General features: G+C 42.3%; 2 protein-coding genes and 1 long non-coding RNA gene across 3 annotated transcripts in view; 1 reads left to right on the top strand and 2 right to left on the bottom strand.

The window, feature by feature from the left end:
* Positions 1-479: 479 nt before the first annotated feature.
* Positions 480-9674, bottom strand: LOC103549929 (uncharacterized). Its single transcript, XR_011534518.1, has 3 exons — positions 9564-9674; positions 5889-5954; positions 480-1072 (listed from the first exon to the last, which is right to left on the bottom strand). It is a non-coding gene; the product is annotated as an uncharacterized lncRNA (long non-coding RNA).
* Positions 9675-11642: 1968 nt separating this feature from the next.
* LOC139080181 (sterile alpha motif domain-containing protein 1-like) lies at positions 11643-22850 on the bottom strand. The gene is made up of 4 exons (XM_070599157.1): positions 22624-22850; positions 22259-22545; positions 21361-21473; positions 11643-11913 (listed from the first exon to the last, which is right to left on the bottom strand). Exons 1-4 carry the CDS (start codon positions 22848-22850, stop codon positions 11824-11826), a joined length of 717 nt encoding a protein of 238 aa, XP_070455258.1. The 3' UTR covers positions 11643-11823.
* Positions 22171-23063, top strand: part of PAWR (pro-apoptotic WT1 regulator) — a 109389-nt gene continuing 108496 nt past the window's right edge. The window contains 2 exon segments of the mRNA XM_070599391.1: positions 22171-22304; positions 22797-23062. Of these exon segments, the coding sequence (XP_070455492.1) occupies positions 22919-23062 (144 nt within the window). The 5' untranslated portion in view covers positions 22171-22304; positions 22797-22918.

Here is a 23063-nt window from a genome sequence, read left to right as displayed (position 1 = left end):
AGAAGGACTTGAGTTTCCATCCTAATAAGTAAATGCCATCATATGAGTCTTGTAATTCTCCAAACATTATCTAATGAAGAGCTCAAAAATAATTATCCCGCCTTTAGCTTTTACCATGTGCTGGACACTATGTTGAATGTCTTACATTCACCACTTAATTAATGCTCTTAACAACCAATTGCAGTAAGCATTATTACAGCTATCTATTTTACAGTTGAGGGAAATGAGACTCAGAGATGAAGTAAATAAGCCAGGTCTTGCATTTGAACTGGGTCTGTCTGAAACCAATCACTGAACTTTAATCACTCTGCCATACTGACTCATTCCTCTCAAAGTCAAAACAAATGCGTGTAGACGGGACCTTCAGGCACCATCTGCCTAGTTCAAACCAAAACTACACTGCTGCAGATGATAGATATCGAAAAATATATGACACACGGTAATTTTGGAAGCAGAAACTTCAAAGTGAGATATGGAGATACCAAACAAGAAACGAACAAAAATATTTAATATAGAAGTGAAGGATTTTACTCCAGAGAATGTCACTTGCCTTCGTGTTCCTCAGTTTCTCTGTGGGAAGATGACGTGGGGAAACAAGCACTGTATGTTGAGTGTGATTTAAGATGCGCCAGCATTATGAATCACAAGACAATGAAATACTTTATGTGGCTTTAAAGCTCTTGAGCCTCAGGGTAAAATACATTCCTGGTCAATGAAGTGTTATGAGGTTGTGTCTGTTCTACCTTTTCAAGTTATGTAAAAGCACTTTTCCTATAACCATTAATGTTGTCCTTTCCATTAATCAAATGCATCACAATGATATCACCTTTGAGTTCATTCTTCTTCTCTTTGAACATATGGATCCCCAGGAGTGTCTTTCTAAATAAACACGTCTCACAATTATTTGAAGACTCAATCGAGGTGATCTTTTCTTGTTCATATTCTATCCGCTTATCTCCCAAATTTTCTGAGTCAATTTCAGCAAATGTTCTTGGTCTTTCTTCTACACCTTTTAAATTATATCACCTATAAGAACATTCTGGTTAGAAGAACATCTCCTTAGAGTTGAAGCCTGTGGATCAGAACAGCACTGTGTCAGAGCTATACAGAGACTTAAGAAAGGGAAATGGAGCATGAACTATCCCTTAAGATATATGGCACCCCCTTTACTAGGCTTCTGTCAACTCTTTCCTTGTCTCCCCTTCGTTGTAGTGATCAACAAAATATGTCTTTGTTTACCAAGAGACCAAACCCTACTTTTGTTTCATTTTTTTAAACACTTTTGTCACATAGAACTTTACAATTAGGAAGTATGATTTTATGCTACATTAAGAAATACTGTTAATATTTCTATATGGTACTCATTTTGAAATTACAACATTATTCATACATTTGAATTATATGAAACTGAGTGCATCTACAGAATTTGTATGATTTTAAAAATTCTAATAAGCTTTTTAAAAAAATTAACTAGGCAATGACTATTATAGAATATTCATGGATAAGTTTGTGAACTAAACAACATTTTAATCTCCTTTTTGAATTGGTTAATTTTAGGAAACTGTAAGAAGATATATTTGTAACATTGAGGTAAAAGTAATTAATTACTATTAATAGTAATAGCAACGATTTATTAAGCACTTAGTGACTTCTCTGTTGAGAATTTTATATAAATACTTTCTTTTACTTTTCACAACTATATGAATTCAGTACAATCTCTTGCACATTTTACAGATGAAAAAAGATGATGCTTAGAAAAGGTAAATAAATTCCCCCAAAGACAAACCCAGACCTATTTGACCCCAAAGCCTAATCTCCTCTAGTAAATCAATAAAAATCATCCGGAACTCCAAATTCCTATTGGCCCTCTCTTCAATGACTGCTAACTTCATGGTTTCTTTTCTGATTGAAGAAGGTTGACTAGTAGATTGACATTCATCTAGTAGAAACTTGGTTTCTGCTAAGGCACAGATCTAAGCTGATTACGGTTTTATTTCATTTAATCTACTCAAAAACCCAATGAAGTAAGTATGTTTTATTATTTTTCCCTTTTACAGGTGAAGAAACTGAGGTGGAAGAAATTTAAGTAAGTGGACGAAGATCACACAGTGAGTGGCATAAGCAGGATTCAATTATAGGAAGTCTGACTGAAATTCATGTCTTACCCAGTATGCTCGACAGCCCCTGGCTGATTCTGATGTCGAAGGATGGTCTTCAGTTTTGTTTAGTCTTTCAAAGCGTTAACATGGCATGAACTTATCTTTCACTTTTAGAAATACTCTCCCTCCATTTCCCCTTCCATTTTGCTCTTAGGTTTAATCGTATGAAATTGCTGATATTCACACATTTCCAAGAGGGCAATTTCTTATGGTTTGCATCATATGCTGGTCTTTCTCAATACAACTCTTTTCTTTCCCCACCTTGATTTCTTGAATACCCTTCTACTCTCTTTTATTGTTTTGTAACTCTGTAGATCAAACAACTAGAATAATACCATATAAGATAAGAAACTCGGGCCTCACCTTCCCAGTAACACAGGGCTATTGTCTTCTGACCTGCTCCCTTTTGAACACTGCTTTGTACATTTATTGTGATATTTATATTCTAACAACGTATGGCAACAGGGAAACCAGTCATGATTTTAGTGGTTCAGAGACTAATGAGTATGTTTTCCCTATTATTTATCCAGGTTTGAAAGAAACAAGCCAAAGGCAAAAATAAAGTTGGAAAATTTTTCAAAGTAAGTTTCTCCTTTTGACATCTTTCAATCAACATGTATTAAGTACCCCCAAGGTTCTGACACTCTGTGAGGCACTAGGGTGGAAAAGGACGTAAAATGGGGGGAAAATAATCACCTCGGCCCTAGAAGAATTTAAAGGACAACTTATTTACTTAACTATTAAGCTTTCTTTGGAATTTTCTGGTTTCTGACCATCTGTCCTTGAGAGAGAGTTATACAGAAAAATCTGCCGGGGGCTATTGCTGTCTCACCTTATTGTTGACTAACTTTGCAAATTACCAATTACGATTTTTTGAAATGGTTCATAAAATAATTTCTAATGATAAGCCATATGGCTCAACTGATTGTAAATCTGGACTCCTTTTCCTGGATACGGAGGTGGCTGACAAAAAGGCACTCCAAGTTCTGTGGTCACCCGGGTTGCTTGACCTCACAAACGTGGGTTGAGGGAACACTGTTGGCACAAAGGGTCCCGAGACCAGGGTCCTAGAATGCTCTGGGGCCCCACACAACACCAGTGGGCTTTACGCTGGGGGCTGAGGTGGGCAAGAGGGACCAAGCCTTTTCTTAAGCACTGACTCTTGTCAAAGTTGGAGTGATGGCTATTTCATAACTCTTCGATCACATATTATTTATTAAGGGTGGCTCTTGTTCAGTGCACATCATTTCCTTATTCATTTAGCAAACATTTGCTAAGGGCCTGCTTGTGTGCCAGGACCAATGCTAAATGTCGAGGACATGAAAATGAACAGATTATGGTTGTCGACCTTGAGGGGCTCACAATCCGGAAGTGTAAACAATGGTAAAATATGATGCAGGCTCAAGTAGGGGCCTGTGAGTCAACTGTGGCAGAGGACTGAGCACTTAGCTCCTGTGGAGTGGGCACAGTGGGCATCTGGGGAGCCAGCGGGTGGAGGAGGCGACGTGTGAGCTGATTCATGAAGGTAAGTAAGTGTTTTCAAGGCAGAAAAGGGAGCAAGGGAAGCTGCTACAGAAGAAGAGAATAAAATTTGTACATGCTGGTTGGTTTGTATGTCCCTGAACCTACTTGAAAAGGAGGCAGAGACAAGATTCCCAAGTTTGTTTAGGTTATGCTAAGGAGATAGCTTCACCCTGCAGCCAACTAGAGAAAAATGAAAGGTTTAAAGTGAATAGTGTGATCATCAGATTTATATTTTGCAATATCATTCTGCTTTTATTGCAGAGAATCACTTAGTGGTTAAGAAAGTTATCCATGGGGGCCAGCCCAGCTGCGTAGTGGTTAATTTCGTGTGCTCCACTTTGGTGGCTCAGGGTTCCTGGGTTTGGATCCCGGGCGTGGACCTACACACTGCTCATCAAGCCACACTGTAGCGGCATCCCACATACAAAAAATAGAGAAAGACTGGCAAAGATGTTAGCTCAGGGCCAATCTTCCTCACCAAAAAAATAAAAAGAAAGTCATCCAGGCTGGAACAGAGGAGAGTTTTCCAAAATGGGAAATAGGGAAAAAATTTAAGAGATTTGGGAGGTAGAAACTCCTGGGGCTGGTTACTGATAGGATGTGGGAGTGGAGAGAGGGTAGCCTATATGACCCCTAGGTTTCCAACCGAATGATAATGATAAAAACATATATTTTGTTAATTCTAAAAAGTACCATTTTTTTCACACTTAATCATCTCTGAAATTGAGACTCATCTTATAGCTAATGGTGTGTCTACTTAATTATTTAAGTAGTTTTTTTCTGTCTGTTATACAATAAATAATGGTGCATAGGCCACGTGATGACATCTTAGATTTAGTATAATACAGGAAATAAGATCAGGAACACAGGGAAAAGATCAGATTTGGGCAGGAGGGTAAAGAGGGAGGTCATCACCTAGGAGAGAGGAGGGGTGGTGCTTTTAACTATTATACATTACTTTATTTAACACAAATGCCACATTCCTGTTGTGCTGCACATGGAATGCTTGATTTTTCTAAGGAAATGGAACGTTCAACTCTGGTGTCTGGACACTGGGGGTGGAGGTCAGGTGACAGAGTGTGGGTTTGGAGCTAGCCTGGAAAGCTGGTTTACGGAAGAATGGGGCAATCTGTCCTTTTTTCCACTAACTTATCTTTTGTTGAGTTTGGCATCCTGCATTGTTAGAAGTCAATTATCAACAAAGCTCTTAATATAAATGAATATCTCCCTATTTTCAATCTTGTAGTACTTGTAGTAGTAAAGTGCAAAATACTTTAATTTATCCCCTTCTGAAAAATGAACGGGCAAGATCCTATCAGTGGAACAGCAGTCAGGACAGTCTGCTGCTATAATGCCCGAACCAGGCTCCACACATCTGTCCTTATCCTGCTGTAGGGCATTCCCCGCGTCGCCACCAGCGTGGTCATTTAAAACTGAAGTCTCATGGCATTTCCTGGCTCAAAACCGTCCAGTGGTCCCCACCACCCTGAGAATGAAATCCACACTTCCCGCACCCTATGAGGTCGTATACAATCAGGGCGGCTTACCTCCCTGACCTGATCTTTTACTCCTCTCTCTGACATCCTTCCAGTCAGACCTGCCTTCCTGCCGAACCTGCAACAGCACCGACTTCTTCCCACCTCGGGACTCCTGTCCTTGTTGCTCTCTCTGCCTGGACTGTCCTTCCTCCAGATCCTCACATAGTTTTCTCCCTTCATTCGGGTCTCTGTCAGATGTTACTGTCCCAGTTAGGCGATGCTTGAACATTTAATCTAACACATCCAGTGGCCTGCACTGCCATTCTGGTTCCCTTCAGCCTGCTTCCTTTCTCGTGGTTGCGCTTAGCACAGCCTGCAATTATACATTTAATTGTTCACCGCAATAAAATGTAAAATACAAAAAGAACGCCTTTACCATGTGCTGGATTTGGGCCTGGCACACAGTAAGTGTGAAAGAGATAAGTCCTTATTAAGTGAATGCCGTAGTCTTCAATATCTGAACTAAATGTCGCCGTGCTAGGTGATAGTCTATGCTGCTCTCCATGCGTACCACGGCCACAGCTCTCTCTCAACAAAGTGGCCAAGATCCTTGTCACCACTCTCCGTGCTTTATATACTTTATATACTAAGATTCTAAGACCCTTGCCTCAGCCTATTAAACCAGAGATTGGGCCAAAAAACCAAAAACAAATATCTACTTACTTACTTGCTTATTTCTCCCAAGCGGGGTCCACAGACAGCAGCAGCAGCATCACCGGCGAGGTTCTCAGACCTACTGGATCAGAACCTGCATTTTTAACAAGATCCTTAGGTGATTCGTATGAGCATTAAAATTTGAGAAGCACCGATCTATAGCATTGTTTTTCAAATTGCAGAATTATGAAATCAATTTAGCAAGTCACAACCAGCAAGTTTTTAAATGAACAGAGCAGAATGGGATAGGATAAGATAAAGAACATAAAATAGAGTGCAAAACATGTACATTAAGTATTATCTTAAGAAACTATATGCATACATTCACGCATGAATAAGATCACAATGTAAAATACATTTATTACTGTGGATTGTGGTCAAAATGCTTGAAAGCTGCCGATCCACAGGATAGTCAGGAACTTGCAGTGAGAATTAGCCCATGGAGCAAAGTGATATTAGATTGTGACAGTTGAATCAATCAGCTCTCCTATGTAGAGTTTAGAGAATTAAAACAAAGGGATTGTTTTGACAACCTTTTCCGGACTATTAAAATTTTCCTACTTTTGTCTTATCACATGTAGACTAGTACATAGGTTATTCAACTCTATACTCCTACCACTGTAACCTCAAAGAAATCAGAGACTAACACGTCTAAAAGTCAGCAATTTGAGGCTTTGGAAATGTCCTTATCTCAACATACATGCTGTTTATGAATAACAGATTTAGAGGGTACAAGTGCCTTTTGGGCATTTTAAAATGGAAATAAAAAATAAAATAGCAGAAGATAGTGTGAATTTTAACCATAATTGATAAAGTCTCAGTACAAATCCAACTGTTAGCAATCCATAAATATATTTTTATAGTAATATGACATTTTGAAACTATGTGCATTCATCATTGTTTTAAAAGCTGATGTGTATGTCAGAGTAACTAGAGCCCCTCCTTTACTCAACAGACATTGCAACACACACAAGGTGACCTAGTTACCCAACACTCAGTCATTCAACAATCTTTTTTTAACATCTGTTACATTTAAGGCATTGGGGAGGATAAAGATGAAAGCCTTTGTGCAATCTCAAAGCAATTTTTCTAGACAGAAAACTTGAGTATTAATAGATTAGACAAACAGGGGCCAAATTTTTGTATATTTGAGAAAAAAAGAAATAGCCAAGTTTTGGCTAATTAGAGGCTGATGAGTTAGCGTTCTACTAGGTTATTGGGATTTCACATTCCCTTCCTATCCTTCTGTTTGGCAATTTCATTCTCCTCTGGAACATCCATTAAAGAATGAGCAATTTCAGAGCAAGACACTGAAACTTCTATCAATCAAATTTCCTTCTGGGACATTTTGCCTCTGTATATAGCCTGTAATGCTTGAGAAGATTAATTTCAAAAACCTCATATGTGTCAAAATGTTAGAACAGTGTGAGGATAGCAAAAAAGAATGAAACAGAGTAGCAACCACAGTGCCATGGTTTCTTGTCTCCCTCATTTTTCCAAATATCCTTACGATAAATCCCCATCACTGGACAGAACCTGTGCGTAAACCTCTTCACTTGCAAAAAGTTCAACCTCTGGTAAGCGCCCCAGATTTTCAGGATTAAGGACTTCCCAATGGGACTTCTGCTTCTAGCTACGACCAAGAAGCTGTATTACAGCAGCATTCCCATCAACATGAGGAATGAGTTCAGGGTCTTCTTGATCACCACTATTACTTAGGCAACAGAATTAGATAACACGAACACATAAACATAAAAGTTGGAAAAAGTGAAGCAAAATTATTATTTGCTGATGCTTTGATTGTTTACCCAGAAAACTCGAGAGAATCAAACGAAAAACTGTCAGAAACAATAAGAGAATGCAAAATTCATGTATGGAAACTAGTCTTTTATATAACCAATTAGAAGAAAAAAATGAAAAAATTTAAAAATATATATGACGTATGAAAAATTTATGTAAAGAGAACTAACATACTACTGAAGGACCAGAAAAAAAAAAAAAAGACATACCAAATGACATATCATGCTCTTATTAGGAAATTTCAGCATGACAAAGATGGTAATTCTTCCTAAATTTATCCATAAAATTAGTGCATCCCATAAAGACACCAAGAGGATTTATTTTGGAACTAGAAAAACTGATTCTAAAGTTCAAATGGAAAACAAGCAAATAAAAAGAGGCAGGGAAAGTCTAAAAAAATAAGAAAAACGAGATGCATTTTTCTATCAGATAGTAAACATATTTTAGAAGCTAAAACATTTTAAAATCTGGTACTGGTGCATGTATAGAACAGCGCCTGGTACATATAACGCACATTTGTAGAATAAATGAATTTGATAGAAAATCCAAATTGGACTCACTTATTGGAATTCGGCATGTGAAAAAGTGGGATTTAAAAATCATGGAGAAAAGAGGAATTATTCTATAAATGGTGTTGGGACAACTGGGTAACCAGCTGGAAAAAAGATAATTGGAGCCATTCTTCACACCTTACACAGAATGAATTCCAAATGGATCATATATTCAAATATCTAAAAACAAACTGTAGGGCCAGCCCCAGTGGCCTAGTGGTTAAGTTTGACCCGCTCTGCTTGGGCAGCCTGGGTTCAGTTCCTGGGTGTGGACCTACACTGTGCGTCTGTCAGTGGCCATGCTGTGCCAGTGGCTCACATCACTGTAACAGCAACATACCAGAAACAACATGACTGTCTATCAATAGAGGACTCATTAAACAAATCATGGTAGACCCACTTGACAGAATGCTCCCGGGCCAATGAGGAAGGAGGTCTCCCTCTCTCCCTACCCGCCCTTTAGATCCCTGAAGCCACTCTCCAATTTCTACCCTCCCAGCACTGTGCTTTAGTTTTCTCCATAGCACTTATCACCATCTGGCTTACTGTATATATTTCATTGCTTATTTGGTTTTTATCTGTCTTTCCTGTACCTCTTCCACTAGAATATAAGTTCTACTAAGGCAGAGATTTTGCCTATTTTGTCCACTGCTATATCTTCACCACCTAAGAGTGCCTGGAGCATGGTAGACAATAAATACTTGTCAAATGAATGAATGAAAGAATGAATAAATATGGAAAGATCTCCAAAATCTTTTTTAAAGTGAAGAAAGCAGGATGCAGTAGTATTCTATTCTTTGTGTAAAAAAGTATGTACTTACATACGTACACATACACACACAAACACATTCATATCCACACAAACGTACCTATGCTTGTCTCTGCACACACTTTCTGGAAGGATATGCAGGAAGCTGGGATGAGAGGTCATCCCTGGGAGCAGGGAAGCAGAACGCTGTGGCTGGTTGTCAGAAGTGGGAGGCAAATTTGATTTTTCACATTTTGCCCTTATTGGTTTTGAATATCATCCCACAAACATGTATTATGTAGTCAAAAACAGATTTCAAAAATTGCTGATTTAAAGAATAAACTGAAGAAAACAGGAGCTTCTGAAAGAGACAGAGAATGAATAGCCAGAGGCACAAGAGGCAGACGTGGAGAGCAGAGGGTTCCAGGGGTAGAAGGGAGTGGCTTCAGGGGGCTGGGAAAGGTCGCCCATGCCTCTGGCCCTGCCTCATCCTATGCCCGTGTCCCCTCCAGCCCACCCTTGTCTCCACTCCCAGCCTTCCAGGGGCACCACCTTCCCCATTCCTTGTAGACACTTCACACTTCCATACCTTTGCATAAGTGGTTCCATCCACTGCAGTGTGCTTTCCTCCCTTGTCTACTTAAAAAATCTCCTCTTCATTCTTGATGAAGCCATCTCTTTCCTCAGTCCGTGCTTCCACAGCAATTTGTTCTTATTTCTGTTTACCATCATTTTGTTTACAAGTTTTTTTTTGCAGATAGCCTTTTATGGTATCTATTTTTGTTGACATATGTGTTTACACACCTGCAAGCTCCTTGAAGGCAGGAGCTGTCGTTCATCTTTGTACTCCATTCCCTAAATAGTAACTTCAAGGAGCCCCTGAAATGTTCACTGAGTGAATGACTGTAATCCTTTTCTTCATGTAGCTTATATACTGACTTTAAATTTAGGAGCAATTTTTATTAGAAGATCTAGGGACTAGATATCTAGGGAGTGGCCCTAGAAAACGTTAGTCATTAGCATTCTATAACTGAAGTTATAGTAGAATGCCTACCAATAAAATTGCCCTGGGAGAATTAAACTTTAAAAAGCTCTGTAATTGGATTTTGCAGAGATATGCAAATTCACCTGGAAGAGGTCTGACCAACAAAATGTGACCATAACCAGATTAAAATCATTAGCACATACAAAGAGAGAAAGTGTCCATCATAGTAGAGTTAGTAGCCTCCTTAGCAAACCAGTTGGAATGCAAAGGTCCTAGGGAGAGCCATTCTGTTGTGTTCACTTTGGCAGAATTCTCCTTATTTGTGGAGATGAATGTCTCAGGCTCTCTCAGCAGAAGCCAATAAACACCGGATTCCTCTAATTAACCCCTCTTGTTCACTTTCCATATTTACCAAGTAAAACTTCCAGCTATGTGTTCACTCCCATGTAGGTCTGTTTTCTTGGAGGATACAAGCTGTTCAGGATGCCTTTAACATTCCTGTGTTTCTGACCTTCATAGTTTTCATTATAAATCAATGAGTTTTTTGGCTTTTGGACATCAGGCGAGCAGGCTACGTAAATGCGACTGTGTCCCTGAGACATCAAAATGCTCTTCCATTGCTGATGAATCAGAGTTGTGCATCCACAAAGCTGAGGGATCAAAGGCTGGTGATGGTACACACACCAAGGAATACTTCCCACCCCAAGCTGTCCCCACCTTCCAAGTCAAACCCTGGGAGACAGGCAGCTTACTTCCAGGCAGACTTGGAACACCATCCTGCCTGTGTGCAATTTGACAAATGTTTATACACGAAGCACCTGCCATGTGCAAGACACTGGGATGCAAAGACAGAGAGGGGAGGGGCTCCTCAGGAAGCCCAAGTTATATGGTCTGTCCAGTCCAGCTGTTCTTAGCCCTGAGAATCACTAATTACGAAGCCCTAAAATTTTGATGAAATAAAAACAAATCTTTCACCGAAAAGTGCTCAGAAGCTGAGTTGTTTGCTGTTTGCTTCCAGTTTATGTTATTGCATTGAAAATAAATTCCTTTGACATATATAAGGATGGGCTCTGGAATCAGACAGACATGTGCTGGAATATCTGCCTTTCTCATGTCCTAGCTGTGTGACACTGGACAAGTTGCCATGCCTCTACGCCTCTCTCTGTGGCTCAGTTTTCTGGTCTGTGAAAGGGAAGTAATATTGGTCTCCTCACAGGACTGTTTAAAGGGTTAAGTTAGACATTGTATGTGAAGCAATAGCACAGTGCCTAGCTTGTAGTAAGCAATGAATTACTGCTATACGTATTATGCAAGATATTTTCTTCATTAATTTGAATTAAATCCAGTGTCAACAAAATAAAAGGCAACTTCACACTTTATCTTAGCCAAAAGGCCTAGAAGCAATAAAAGGCAACTTCGACTTTACTCAATAGTAAAGTCCAGTGAAAGGCTCCTTTTGATTTGAATGAGAAGTTGGGTTATAGCATCTATGTCATACATTTGATTTCACTTTTTTTCTTTTATGGCCAGAAGTACTGAAAACATTGGGTCATATAGGTCTAAGAATATATTCCAAAACTGAGTTGAATTCATGCCTTATCGTCACCACTGTAAATTAAAGGAGCCATCTTTGGTATCCGTGTATCTTTGGTATATATCGTTGAAGCTTTTGTGGGCCAAAAGGATGATGAATTCATGTTTTAATTTTAAAGCCATCTGAGCAGAAGTAATGTTATCAAAAGAATTCTGTGGTATTTTGGGGTACAGACGATTTCTGCTGGCAGAGAAACTAACAAGACTTTCTCAATGGGCTTCAGACCACAGAAAGTCCTTGTTCCTCATTGGAAAGTTTGCATTGTTGCTCTCATTCCATCTTTGCTTCCTGAAACGGCGGCTGAGCTGTAAGAGTTGGTGAGGTTTCTTTCAGCAGCATCCATAATGCTCTATGTGGGACCTTGAATCAAAAGATTTACCTTAGACTCATAGTTGAAAATATCTATGATGTAACAACACTAGGAATGAACTCCGCCCTGTTAAATTGTTCTGAGAGGGTTTCTCTCTCTGTCTCTGTCTTTCTCTCTGCCTCTCTCTTTTGGGCACACATACAACTTATGCACGAAGTTCAATCACATACTTTAAGATTTGTTCTTTGGAAAGTCAGTGGACTCTAATAGAGAAGAGCTTCATATTCTGATCTCTTTTCTAGTCAAAATTTCTTAAAAAGGCTGAAGTCAGGACGAGGCTCTGATAAAGTCAATAACTTTCACAGCAATAGACAAGACTCCTTTCAGAATTGCTGGCACAGCCTAATTCCTGTTGATGCTGAGAGCAATGAGTCATGACAATGTGTGGCACGTCTTCAGCAGAGCAGCCCAACCAGGCGTGTCCCTGAGCTTCTCAGGTGCTCCATCTGTGCCCAGAGAACCAAAACGTTCTGTCCATACAAACTTTTTCTTGACAGACATATTTTTCACCATTTGGAGAAAGACAATGGCTTGTCAAGTTTCCGAAAGGGGATCAGAAAAATTGGAATACTTCAATGAGCAGCCCCAGTGTGCAAATACAGAACGATAGCGAAGAGCTGGTTACCATGAGAGGCACCAGCAGCTTCATCCAGTTGTTTGCCTGGTGAAAGAAAGTGGTTTAGGAGCCCATTTAGGGACCTAGGGATATTAGAAGAAAGGTCAATCATTCTAAAAGGAATTGTGCCTTTTGAAATTGGCATGGATTCAGTTGCCTTCTTTTGCCCCAAGCCATAAACCATTTCAAATATTTCCGGAGGACATGGGTTCACTAAGTTTTCTACAATTTTGTCTCTTCCATTGCTGGGTGAAAAAAAAAAAAAAAAGAAAGAATAGGGCCATTTTAAGGATGCTCCAAGACACAGTGGGCAAGTCCAATTTTGTTAAAGTTTCTGTCTTTTAAAATCAAACCTTTTCTTATGAAACAACTTATACAAGTCTAGGCATTTTCCTTTAAAAATTATTTTAGATTTTATCATATATCAAACATATGAAAGTACAGAAAATAATACAATAATAGCCTAGGTACCACTGAGATTTAACAAATGTTAATATTTTGCAACATTTTTCTCAGATCTCTTTTCTTTTTAAAGAAATAAAACATAAATAACAGCAACATTACAGCTCCTACATATTTTCCCTCCATCTGTCCTTAGAAGCAACTAATAAACAGAATTTGGTGTGTTTGTGTTTATATCACAAAAGTATGTATCTGTCAAAATATATATATATTTGCATTATTGTACATTTTAGAAATTTATATGAATAGTATCATACTTTACTTATTCGTTTGAAACTTTTTGCTTGTGTGTGAGGAAGACTGGCCCTGAGCTAATATCTGTTGCCAATCTTCCTCTTTTTGTTTGAGGAAGATTGTCACTGAGCTAACAACTGTGCCAATCTTCCCTTATTTTGTATGTGGGATGCAGCCACAGCATAGCTTGATGAGTGCTGTGTATGTCCATGCCTGGGATCTGAACTCGCGAACCCCAGGTCGCCAAAGCAGAGTGCACAACCTTAACAACTACACCACCGGGTGGGCCCCCTGAAACTTGTTTTTAATGATGTTTCTGATATACTATAAATGTGCCATTGGACTAATAAACTATAATTTATATATCCAGTCTCCTGCTAACTACAGGTAGTTTTTCCATTTTCCCACTACTACAATCAGTGCTGCAGTGAACAATTCTGTCATGTGTCCCTGTGTATATGTCAAGGTTTCTCTAAGGTACATACCTAACAGTGCAGTGGCTGGGTTGTCAGGAAATCATATCTTCCACTCAAGCAGGTAAAAGTCAAAACAGCGTGTTCCTCTACTCTCAACACTCATAAGACCAAATGTGCGTGGGGTTTTCCTACACTAACTGATTCTCTGACTCTGGACACCAACTGAAGGTCCTACAATTCAATTATAACACTAACCATCCAGAGTTAGCACAGACCCCAGAGGTTAATGGCTCAGTCCCACGGATTGCCACGGTAACTAAAGACAACTCTCCCGAGAATTTTGACTGTGAACATGAACAGAGAAATAGGACATTGACCACACTGGATTCTAGAGTCAAGGGCAGGTTTTATCTTGAAGAGGGTGTGGTATTCAGAATAATGGCCCCCAAAGAGTTCTAGGCCCTAATCCCGGGAACCTGCTAATCTAATAAATTATGTAGCAAAGAGAATTCAAGTTGAAAATGGAATTAAGGCTGCTAATGAGCTGACTTTAAAATAGAGAGAGTATCCTGGATTATCCAGGTGATCCCAATGTAATCACAAGGATCGTTAAAAGTAGAAGAGGGATCTTTGGAATTCGTGACTATGGAAGAAAGGCACAGAGAGATGTGGTGTTGCCTGCTTTGAAAGAACCACGAGCCAAGGAATGTGGGTGGTCTCTAGAAGCTGGAAAGGGCAAAGAAATGGATCCTCCTAGAGAGTCTCCAGAGAGGAACGCAGCCCTGCTGCCCCTTCATTTTAGCCCAGTGAGACCATGGAGGACTTCTATCTATAGAGCTGCAAGAGGAGACAGGTTGTTTAAAATGCCAAGGCTGTGGAAATTTGTTATGGCAGTAAATGAAAAACCAATACAGAGAGGATTACTAGAGTTCATTTGCATGCTGAAGGGAATAATTTTTTTTTTGCTGCTTTATTTCCCAACCCCCTCCTCCCCCCGTACATAGTTGTATATCTTAGTTGCAGGTCCTTTTAGTTGTGGGATGTGGGATGCCACCTCAACGTGGCCTGACAAGCGGTGCCATGTCAGCGCCCAGGATCCAAACCCTGGGCCACCGCAGCGGAGCATGGGAACTTAACCACTCGGCCACGGAGCCGGCCCCAGAAGGGAATAATTTAGTAGAGGAGAAACTGATTATGCACAAGAGGCGAGTATAATTGTAGGAGCAAAACCCTTGAAAGGGGAAAGACATAGGTGGCAGGACTGCCTTTGAAAAGAGGAGAGAACTTCATCCCAAAGTAAGAAGACAGGGTAGGAAAAGTGCGGAGGAAAGTGGGTAGAGCTGTTTTAGGAAGATGAGGAACTCCACTCTGATCGGTCCTACTTTAGACAGTGAAGCAGGAAGGCAAGTTCATCACCTGAGAGCGAGGGTGGGATGAGGAGGTGGTGAAGATTTAAAGAACTGATTCCAACTAGTCATTTTGGAGCACAGGAGAGCAAGTTTCCTAGGATTGCAGGATATCAGAAAGTGGGGACTGCCCGGCTGAGACTACGGTCCTGCACTTAAAGTAGGGTTGGGAAGATGCCTCACTGTTTTTAATTGACCTTACTGAGCTGGGCGGGTGCAGGCACAGAGGAGGCGATAAAGATCAACTTTAGAATCTAAGCTGAGTAAGGAAATTAGGACATGAAAAGGAGTGAAAGAACATGAAAAATTGGTAGGATCCATTAGATCAGAAAATGGTTGGAGTGGAGATGCTAGAGTTAGGGTGCTGGAGGCGTACCATGTAGCAGTTGGAAAAGGCAATGTTGACAGTGAGAATTTCGAGGTGCATTGGCTGGTGATGACGAAGTCAAGAAACTAACTGGGAATGCCAGACTAAAGGGAGGTGAAGAGGAAATGGTTTGGGGAGTGAGGAGGGCAAGTATCTGAGATGCCAGGAGATTGGATAGATTATCTCTGTCATGTTATCACTAAGAACTGACACACATAGGGGAAGAAGACAGCCAGGAGCTAAGGTCCTCAGGAAGTGGGAGTGACTGGGAAGTTGGTTGATGACAGCAATAAGGAGGGTGTTCCTCGGAGGGGTTGATGAGTCTGATGGCATTCAAGCCAGTCTGTGGCTGGCATTCTTCCGGTCATCAGATGTGGAAAATAAGCAGAGAATTCTGTTTTTATTGACATGTAGTCAAAACACAAGTTCTCCCCCATTAGGAATATATTCAATAACACAAGGTATAAAGTTATAAATGCTCAGTGCATTATTTTCTTTTTTGATGACAACAGTATGAAATAGAATTCATCAGAGTTCCCGTGTTTGTGGTACACAAATCTACACATTTGTACCACACATAGTGGATACATCTGTGGGTGAACTTATATATTTTATGCATCAATAAATAATAAAATCAATAACCAAAGTGCAAATAATGTTATAGAAATATTTCAGAGAGTAAATTAATGAACAATTTAGGTCATTTTTCTTGGTTTGGTGATATTTATGGTATTTTTCAATTTTTAAAAATTTATAATTTTTTGATTTCTTGCTCATTCTAAATATTTATTTTCTTACCTATTCTTCTTCTTAAGGTCACCTAAATTGTATGAGTTTCAGGCACCACAAAACCAAGATCTTTCTTGGATAGGTCACAAATCTGGCCTAAGATTACTTGCAGTCAATTGAAAAAGGGAAAACTCACTAACCATATAACACATAGTTTTATATGGTTAAAAAAAGAATAGCAAAAGAGAAATACAACTGTGCTTTTTTTTTTTTTGAGGAAGATTAGCCCCGAGCTAACATCTGCTGCCAATCCTCCTCTTTTTGCTGAGGAAGACTGGCCCTGAGCTAACATCCGTGCCCATCTTCCTCTATTTTATATGTGGGACACCTGCCACAGCATGGCTTGCCAAGTGGTGCGTAGGTCCACACCCGGGATCCACACTGGCGATACCCCGGGCTGCCAAAGTGTGTGAACTTAACTGCTGTACCACTGGGCTGGCCTCAAAATACAACTATTCTTAATAGTAATGGTACACATTTATTCCTAGGTTTTAGATAGGAACGTTATCTAATGTAGTGGGCCCCATCTTCAAAATCAGCCTACAGAAAATACAACACATTTTATAGAGCCCTTTCTAATAGTGTCAGTCAATAGGGGCTTACAATGTAATTCAATGAGGGGGGAAATAAGATGAGGAGGTATGTACTGGTGCGGCCTTATCACACATTAGATTTCAAAATATCTGGAAATCTACAAAATGGATGGATTGGACTTGTTAAACACAATAGATTGAACACACGTGTATCTCTATGCCCTCCAGTAACTTCACTAAAATAAAAGAAAAATGATAAACCAGTAACAACAAAGAGGATGGCAGTTGAGAACAAAATTCTGGAAGACGGTAAACAGACAGACTTTAGCAGAGCAGAGAAAGGCGAATTCTAACACCTGCAAGAGACAAAGCAAGTAAGAAGTAATCCTTTTTGTCCTGAATAACACTGAAGAAAGCTCAGAAACTGGAGGCAGCAGCATACACCTCTGAAGGAGAGCAAAGGATGGGGGTATAAACAGAAACATTAGTTGAAAATCCGCAAAAGAAACAGTCAGATTCTCAAGTCCTGTCTGCAAGGCCCAGCAGAAGGAGGCTGCCTCCCCTGATCCTGGCAGAGGCCTGGAAGGTCACACTCTGCAGATGGGGGATCACAATGTACTGAACTTGAGCACACCAGGCATACTGAGCACGGGGACTGAGTGAAACCTGTATATGGAGTAATGAGACCCTCCCAACCCCCTTCCCTAGTTGGCATCTGGAACAGTTGGTAACTGGCAACATAGGCAGAAACACAGTTTCTCTCAGGGAAACTCACCTGGCCAAAGGAAAGGCCCCATAGAGGCTTCCAGAAAATGCCTGTGGCCAAACACCAGCCCCCTAAATGAGAAGCACCTGTCAACAAGCTCTGCTTTTTTTCACAGAAGAGCAGCCAGTCAGCTTTTCAGGGCTTCAGTCTTAAATATGAATGAACAGCAGACTGAGGAGGAAATCCTCTAGATGAAGACTAAAACAATCAAAAAGCAAAAAAGGAACATATAGGTGAGAAACACAGTGCAGGACCAGCAGAAGACAAGGGAAAGACATTTCCTTAGGGAGAGAAAAGATGATGGATCTGTGACCTAAGAACAGGATGCTATGGAAAAAGAACATTTAGACAGTAAGAAGCAGCTCTCAGAAAAAAATAGTGGCAGGAACAGGAAATTCAAAGGAAAGATTGGCGTATAAAGTGGCGGAAATTTCACTGAAAGTAGAATAATGTGCCAAAGAGATGGAAACTAGGAGAGAAAAGATTAAAAGTTTACTGGAGAACTCCCAGAAGTCCAACATTTATTTAACAGGAGTTCCAGAAAGAGAACAGATAAACTGGAAGGGAAGACCTATCAAAGACATCAGATAAGGAAATTTCCCAACTGAAAGGCAGATGGCAGATTGAAAGGGCCCACCGAGTGCCTAACATAATAATGAAAAAGACCAAATCAGGGCAAATCTTCAAGACATTTCAGAAGATCTGGGTAAGAAGATCCAAAAACTTCCAGAGAGAAAGGAATCAGAATATCATTGGGTTTCTCAACAGAACTCCACAAACTAGAAAACAACATAGTGATGCATTCAAAATTATGAAGGAAAATGATTTCTAGCCTAGAGTGCTGTGTCCCACCAGACGATGAATTAAGTGTGGAGATTAATTAAACACGTTTTCCAAATGCAAGGTCTCCAGGAACGTATGATCCTATCTCCAGAATATACTGAGGAGGCACTCCACTAAAATGAGGGGAAAAAACAAGAAAAAGGACAACATGGGATTCAGGAAATGAGGAGTCTGCACAAGAAATGATTCCTAAGACGTGAGGGAAGCATAATCTCAGGATGACCAGAGAGCCCCGAGCCTTAAAATCAATCCAGGATAGAGAGGGGAATGGAGGGCTGCAGGAGAGACGTCTCCAAGGAAAAGAGCAACAGAAGTGACATTACCCGACATGGTTAACTGCATTGAGAGGAGGAAACTTGGAGTATAAATTTGTGACTGGTCTATAGAAAAATACTAGGCCAACGATTAAAAAAACAAGGCAAGCTTGAACTCCAGGAAAAAGAAATAGTTGTGCAACAAGGAAAAACAGGTAAAAAAAAGTCATTACAGTACACTGCATGGCTCGGCTGTGAACAACACGTGCATGGTCATAACACAATGAACACTGAGTTTTATTGAATAAAAATCTTGATGTAAATATAGTAGGAGTTTAGGAATAAGAAAAGCGTATATGTAGCTAGTGTATGAGAGCTAAATTTTCTTCTATATTAGGAAGTCACTAAAGGACATTTAAAAATGGAAAAAATCAAGAAGTAGAAGAGTAGATAAGGACATTTAAAAATTAAATATGAAGCTCTGTATTAGCAGAAATAGTTAAGAGTTCAAAGGTCCAGGAGGAGGTTTGGGAGTGAGAAGGGGCTTGCTGGCTCTCGTTATAGTCTTTGTGGAACTAAAGTATTTAACTTTTAAAACTATGTACATCTATTATTCTCCTTTTAGATGGTGAATTGGATATGCTACAGAGATATTTGCATTGAAGGCAAAATGGCTATTTCTCAATATCCTATTATTTATGTCAACACATACGAATAGGATATTTCACACCATAGCTAATCCATTGCCTGGAAAACATTAAGTCTTAACATTTAGAATAAATTTCACTCTGAGACATTAAAATGAATCTTTTCATTTATTTTGTCAGCATAATCATATCTCTCTTTATTATTTAGGGCAAGTGGGTCACCAAAATTAGTTATTTTAGACTGATTCAGAGGTTCTCAACTGGGCAGGATTTTGCCCCCAAGTAACATTTGACATAGTCACAACTGGAATTGGGGGCAGCTACTGGTACCGAGGGGGTAGAAGCTAAGGATGCTGCTAAACATCCTACAATGGACAGGACAACCCTCCAAACAAAGGAGTATCCAGTCCCCAATGTCAATAGTGCTGCAGTTGAGAAACCAAGCTCCGAGTCTCTGAGGATTATTTCATCAGAACGCTCTACATAAAGATTGATGATATGCAAACATTTTGCAATTGAGGACTGACTCAGATAAATATCTTGGTGCAATGTTGGAAGCTGTCTGGCTGTGAAATATCTCTTTGGGAATATTGAGAATGGTAAGGTAAAGACAAAAGTTATAATAAATGATAATAATACAAAGTGCTTTGTACCTCAATAATCTCTTTCATCCATGGTTCCTAGGGCACTTTATAGAGTAATAACTACTCTAGTACTCACATACTACCTTTTATCTCAGGCACTTTCACAACACTCACAATGCAGGAAGTATTATTATCCCCATTTTATATGTAAGTAAACAGAGGCACAAATGTTGAGCAACTTGTCCAAAGCCACACAAGTCAGTAGTAGCCAAAATTCCTGACTCAGAGCCTGTTAATACTAAGAAAACTAGTCTAAGAGACACAGTGATAAATTTATGTGGCATCAGTGTTATCCTAGTTCATTCAAAGTCTATCATTTTCCAGTTTATATTGTGTATTCAGTACCTTATCCTTTTTGCCTGCCTCCCTGCAACCTCCCACTTCTTATCGACCCTGGACTCTAACTAATTGATATCCTATTAATAAAAGGACTATATTTGGGGCCAGCCTGGTGGTGCAGCAGTTCTGTTTCAGAGTCCTGGGGTTCACCGGTTCAGATCCCAGGTGCGAACGTATGAACTGCTTGGCAAGCCATGCTTTGGTAGGCGTCCCATATATAAAGTAGAGGAAGATGGGCACGGATGTTAGCTCAGAGCCAGTCTTCCTCAGCAAAAAGAGGAGGATTGGTGGCAGATGTTAGCTCGGGCTAATCTTCTTCTTCTTCAAAAAAGGACTGTATTTACGGAGTACTTTCCTTGAACCAAGCACACAACATGCAGTGTCAATTCTTACAACAGCTTAAAAATAATATGCCATTATTGCTGATTTTTATAGTAAAGAAAGCTGCGTTTCAGAGAATTTAAACAAGACCAAGATCTTTCTGGTACTAATATGTTTGTGTCCAGGCAGAATACATCCTTTTTTTCACTATCTCCTGCAGCCCCTCCAAGCATGTTACTGTGAAGCTTTTTAATGTCCAACCCTCCCTTCCCCTCTTAAAACTCAAAAAACAAAACACTGAGTCTGAATTGAGGGTTTTCAGGTGGCGCTCCCACGTGGGTACCAGCCAGGCTCACCCTTTTAAATCTATCCCCAAGGAAGGCCTTTACTCTTCTAAGAATTTTTCCAGAGCTCTCTCCCAGTTACCCACATGTTCACCCCAAGAACCAGACCAAAGACCAGAACTGCATTACTTTCCCTCTAAGAAATAAATAGCACGTGAATCACTTTCTCCTGTTCTCATTCCTGTCGCAGGCACACAGTGCACGCCCACCAGGCGCCACCTGGATGAAACAGGAATACTAAGTAGGAAGAAAGATTTGTTAGGTAAGAGTGTGACTCAGAGCTCGCCTACTTTTCACAAAACAGTGACCTGGCATTTGTACATTTGTGCCCTACAACAATGATGTGCCCGGCATACCCGGACAGAGTGGGGTCAATCCTTCAGGTGTCTATCAGTGGCAGCCCACCCAGCCCCCTCCAGAAATCTTAGATGACTTGCAGCTCTGGGTAAGACTTACCCTAGGGCGTGTTAAGGATGGAGAAACAGACAAGCACCGCCCCAGCTCATATCTACTCAGCATCAGCGCAGCTTTAGAACTTCGGGAGGGAGCTTTGCTGCTAAATTCACTGTCTGCAAAGAGGAGGTGGAGAGACAGGGTTAAGAGGAAAACTCCAAATACGATTGGGATGCAATACAACACACTGTGGAAGTGTTTTAAATTTTCTCCTCCAAGGCTAAGATAATAGTAGCCCCGTAATAATTCACTGATCATTTAAGCCCCTCCTCTGAGCCGACCCTTTCACCAGAAGACCACAGACTTTTCTTAGAAGGAGGATGCTGGGTTTATTTCAATTCTTTCTGTTCTCCTGCCTGCCACCCTAGAGCATCTGAAAAGGGGTCAGCGACGAGAAAAGGGACGCGCGTGTGTCTTCCCATCCTGGCTAGTCTGGCCCTGAATCATCGCAAGTAGATGGTACTTCCCCACCAAGAATGTGCCTTGTACTTAAAAGGAAGAGTGGCGGGAGCCGCGAGAGGCGGAGAAGAAGCGCGGGCCGAGGGCGCGCAGGGCCGCTCCCGCCCCGGGGTCAGAGGCGCCGCCACGCCACCGGCCGCGGGGCCGCGAGCGCAGGAATGTGCGGGCTGGCGGGCGGGTTCGGGGCGGGCGGGGGCGGCGGCGCCGCGCACCTGAGCGCCGGGGGCGGGGCTGCAGCGGGCACGCCCTCCCGCGCGCCGCGCCCCTCGCGCCCGCCTCGGCCCTTTCCGCCCGCGCTTCGGCGCCGCTCGGCTCCCCTCCGCGCGCGCGCCCTCCCTCTCGCCGTCTCGCCTCCCTCGCTCCCTCCCAGCCCGGGAGAGCCGCGAGCTCGAGCCCCGAGGCTGCTGGCGCTGCTGTGTCCCGCGCGGCCGCGGCGGCTCACCTGGGCGCCCGCTCCCGGCCCCGCGCCTTCCCCCACCTCCTCCCAGGTAAGCGGCTGCCCTGGCCGCCGGGCTCACGCGCGCCCGTCCCTCCGCTCCCGGGACAGCGGGGGTCCTCCGGAGTCCGGCCGCCTCCTCGGGCAGGCTAGGGGCTCGGCGCCTCGCCCGGGCCTGGGGGCGGGGACGGGGACCCCGGGCCGGCGCGGGCCGGAGCGAGGGGAGGGCGCTGCGACGGGCCGACAGGTGGCGGGGTCTGGCCCTGGTCCCCCGAGCGCCGCAGGCGCTGACTCTGGTGGGGATGGGGCGGGCGGGCCGGGGGAGGGGTCAGGCCGTCTCTCCTCCCCTCTAGGGGCGGCGACCGTCGGGCCCGCCGTGTAGGTGCGTCGGAGAAACTCTGCGGGGTGGGGACTCGGCGGCCGCGGCTGGCGGGGACCAGCGGGCGCGTCGGGGGGCTCGGAGGGGCGCGGCGGCGGGGCAGACCTCGGGCCGGCCGGGGACCTGACGCCTCCTTCCCCCGCCCCCTTTTGTGTTTCCCCGCAGAGCGGCCGCCGGGAGAGCCGCGACCGCCCCCGCGGCGGGCTCGTCCCCTCGCATCCTCCGGGCCGCGGGCAGGAAGAGGCGGCGGCGGCCGCAGGGCAGAGCCGGCCGGCCCCGTTGGGAATATGGCGACCGGTGGCTACCGGGCGGGCAGCGGCGGCGGCGGCAGCACCACCGACTTCCTGGAGGAGTGGAAGGCCAAGCGCGAGAAGATGCGCGCCAAGCAGAACCCCGCGGGCGCGGCCGCCCCGGGCGGCGGCGGCGGCGGCG

The sequence above is a fragment of the Equus przewalskii genome, chromosome 29 (assembly GCF_037783145.1).
Source record: "Equus przewalskii isolate Varuska chromosome 29, EquPr2, whole genome shotgun sequence".
Classification (NCBI taxonomy): Eukaryota; Metazoa; Chordata; class Mammalia; order Perissodactyla; family Equidae; genus Equus; species Equus przewalskii.
The sequence above is the reverse complement of the archived record's forward strand: the minus strand, read 5'-3'. Positions and strand labels throughout refer to the sequence as shown.

Excerpts from the sequence above, each read along its gene's own strand:
- LOC139080181 (XM_070599157.1), bottom strand. The coding sequence starts at position 22,850 with ATGCGAGGGGACGAGCCCGCCGCGGGGGCGGTCGCGGCTCTCCCGGCG. Across the intron at positions 22,546-22,623 it reads CCGACGCACCTACACGGCGG|AGTCAGCGCCTGCGGCGCTC; the intron begins GCCCGACGGTCG and ends CATCCCCACCAG. Across the intron at positions 21,474-22,258 it reads GGCCGGGAGCGGGCGCCCAG|ACAGTGAATTTAGCAGCAAA; the intron begins GTGAGCCGCCGC and ends TCCTCTTTGCAG.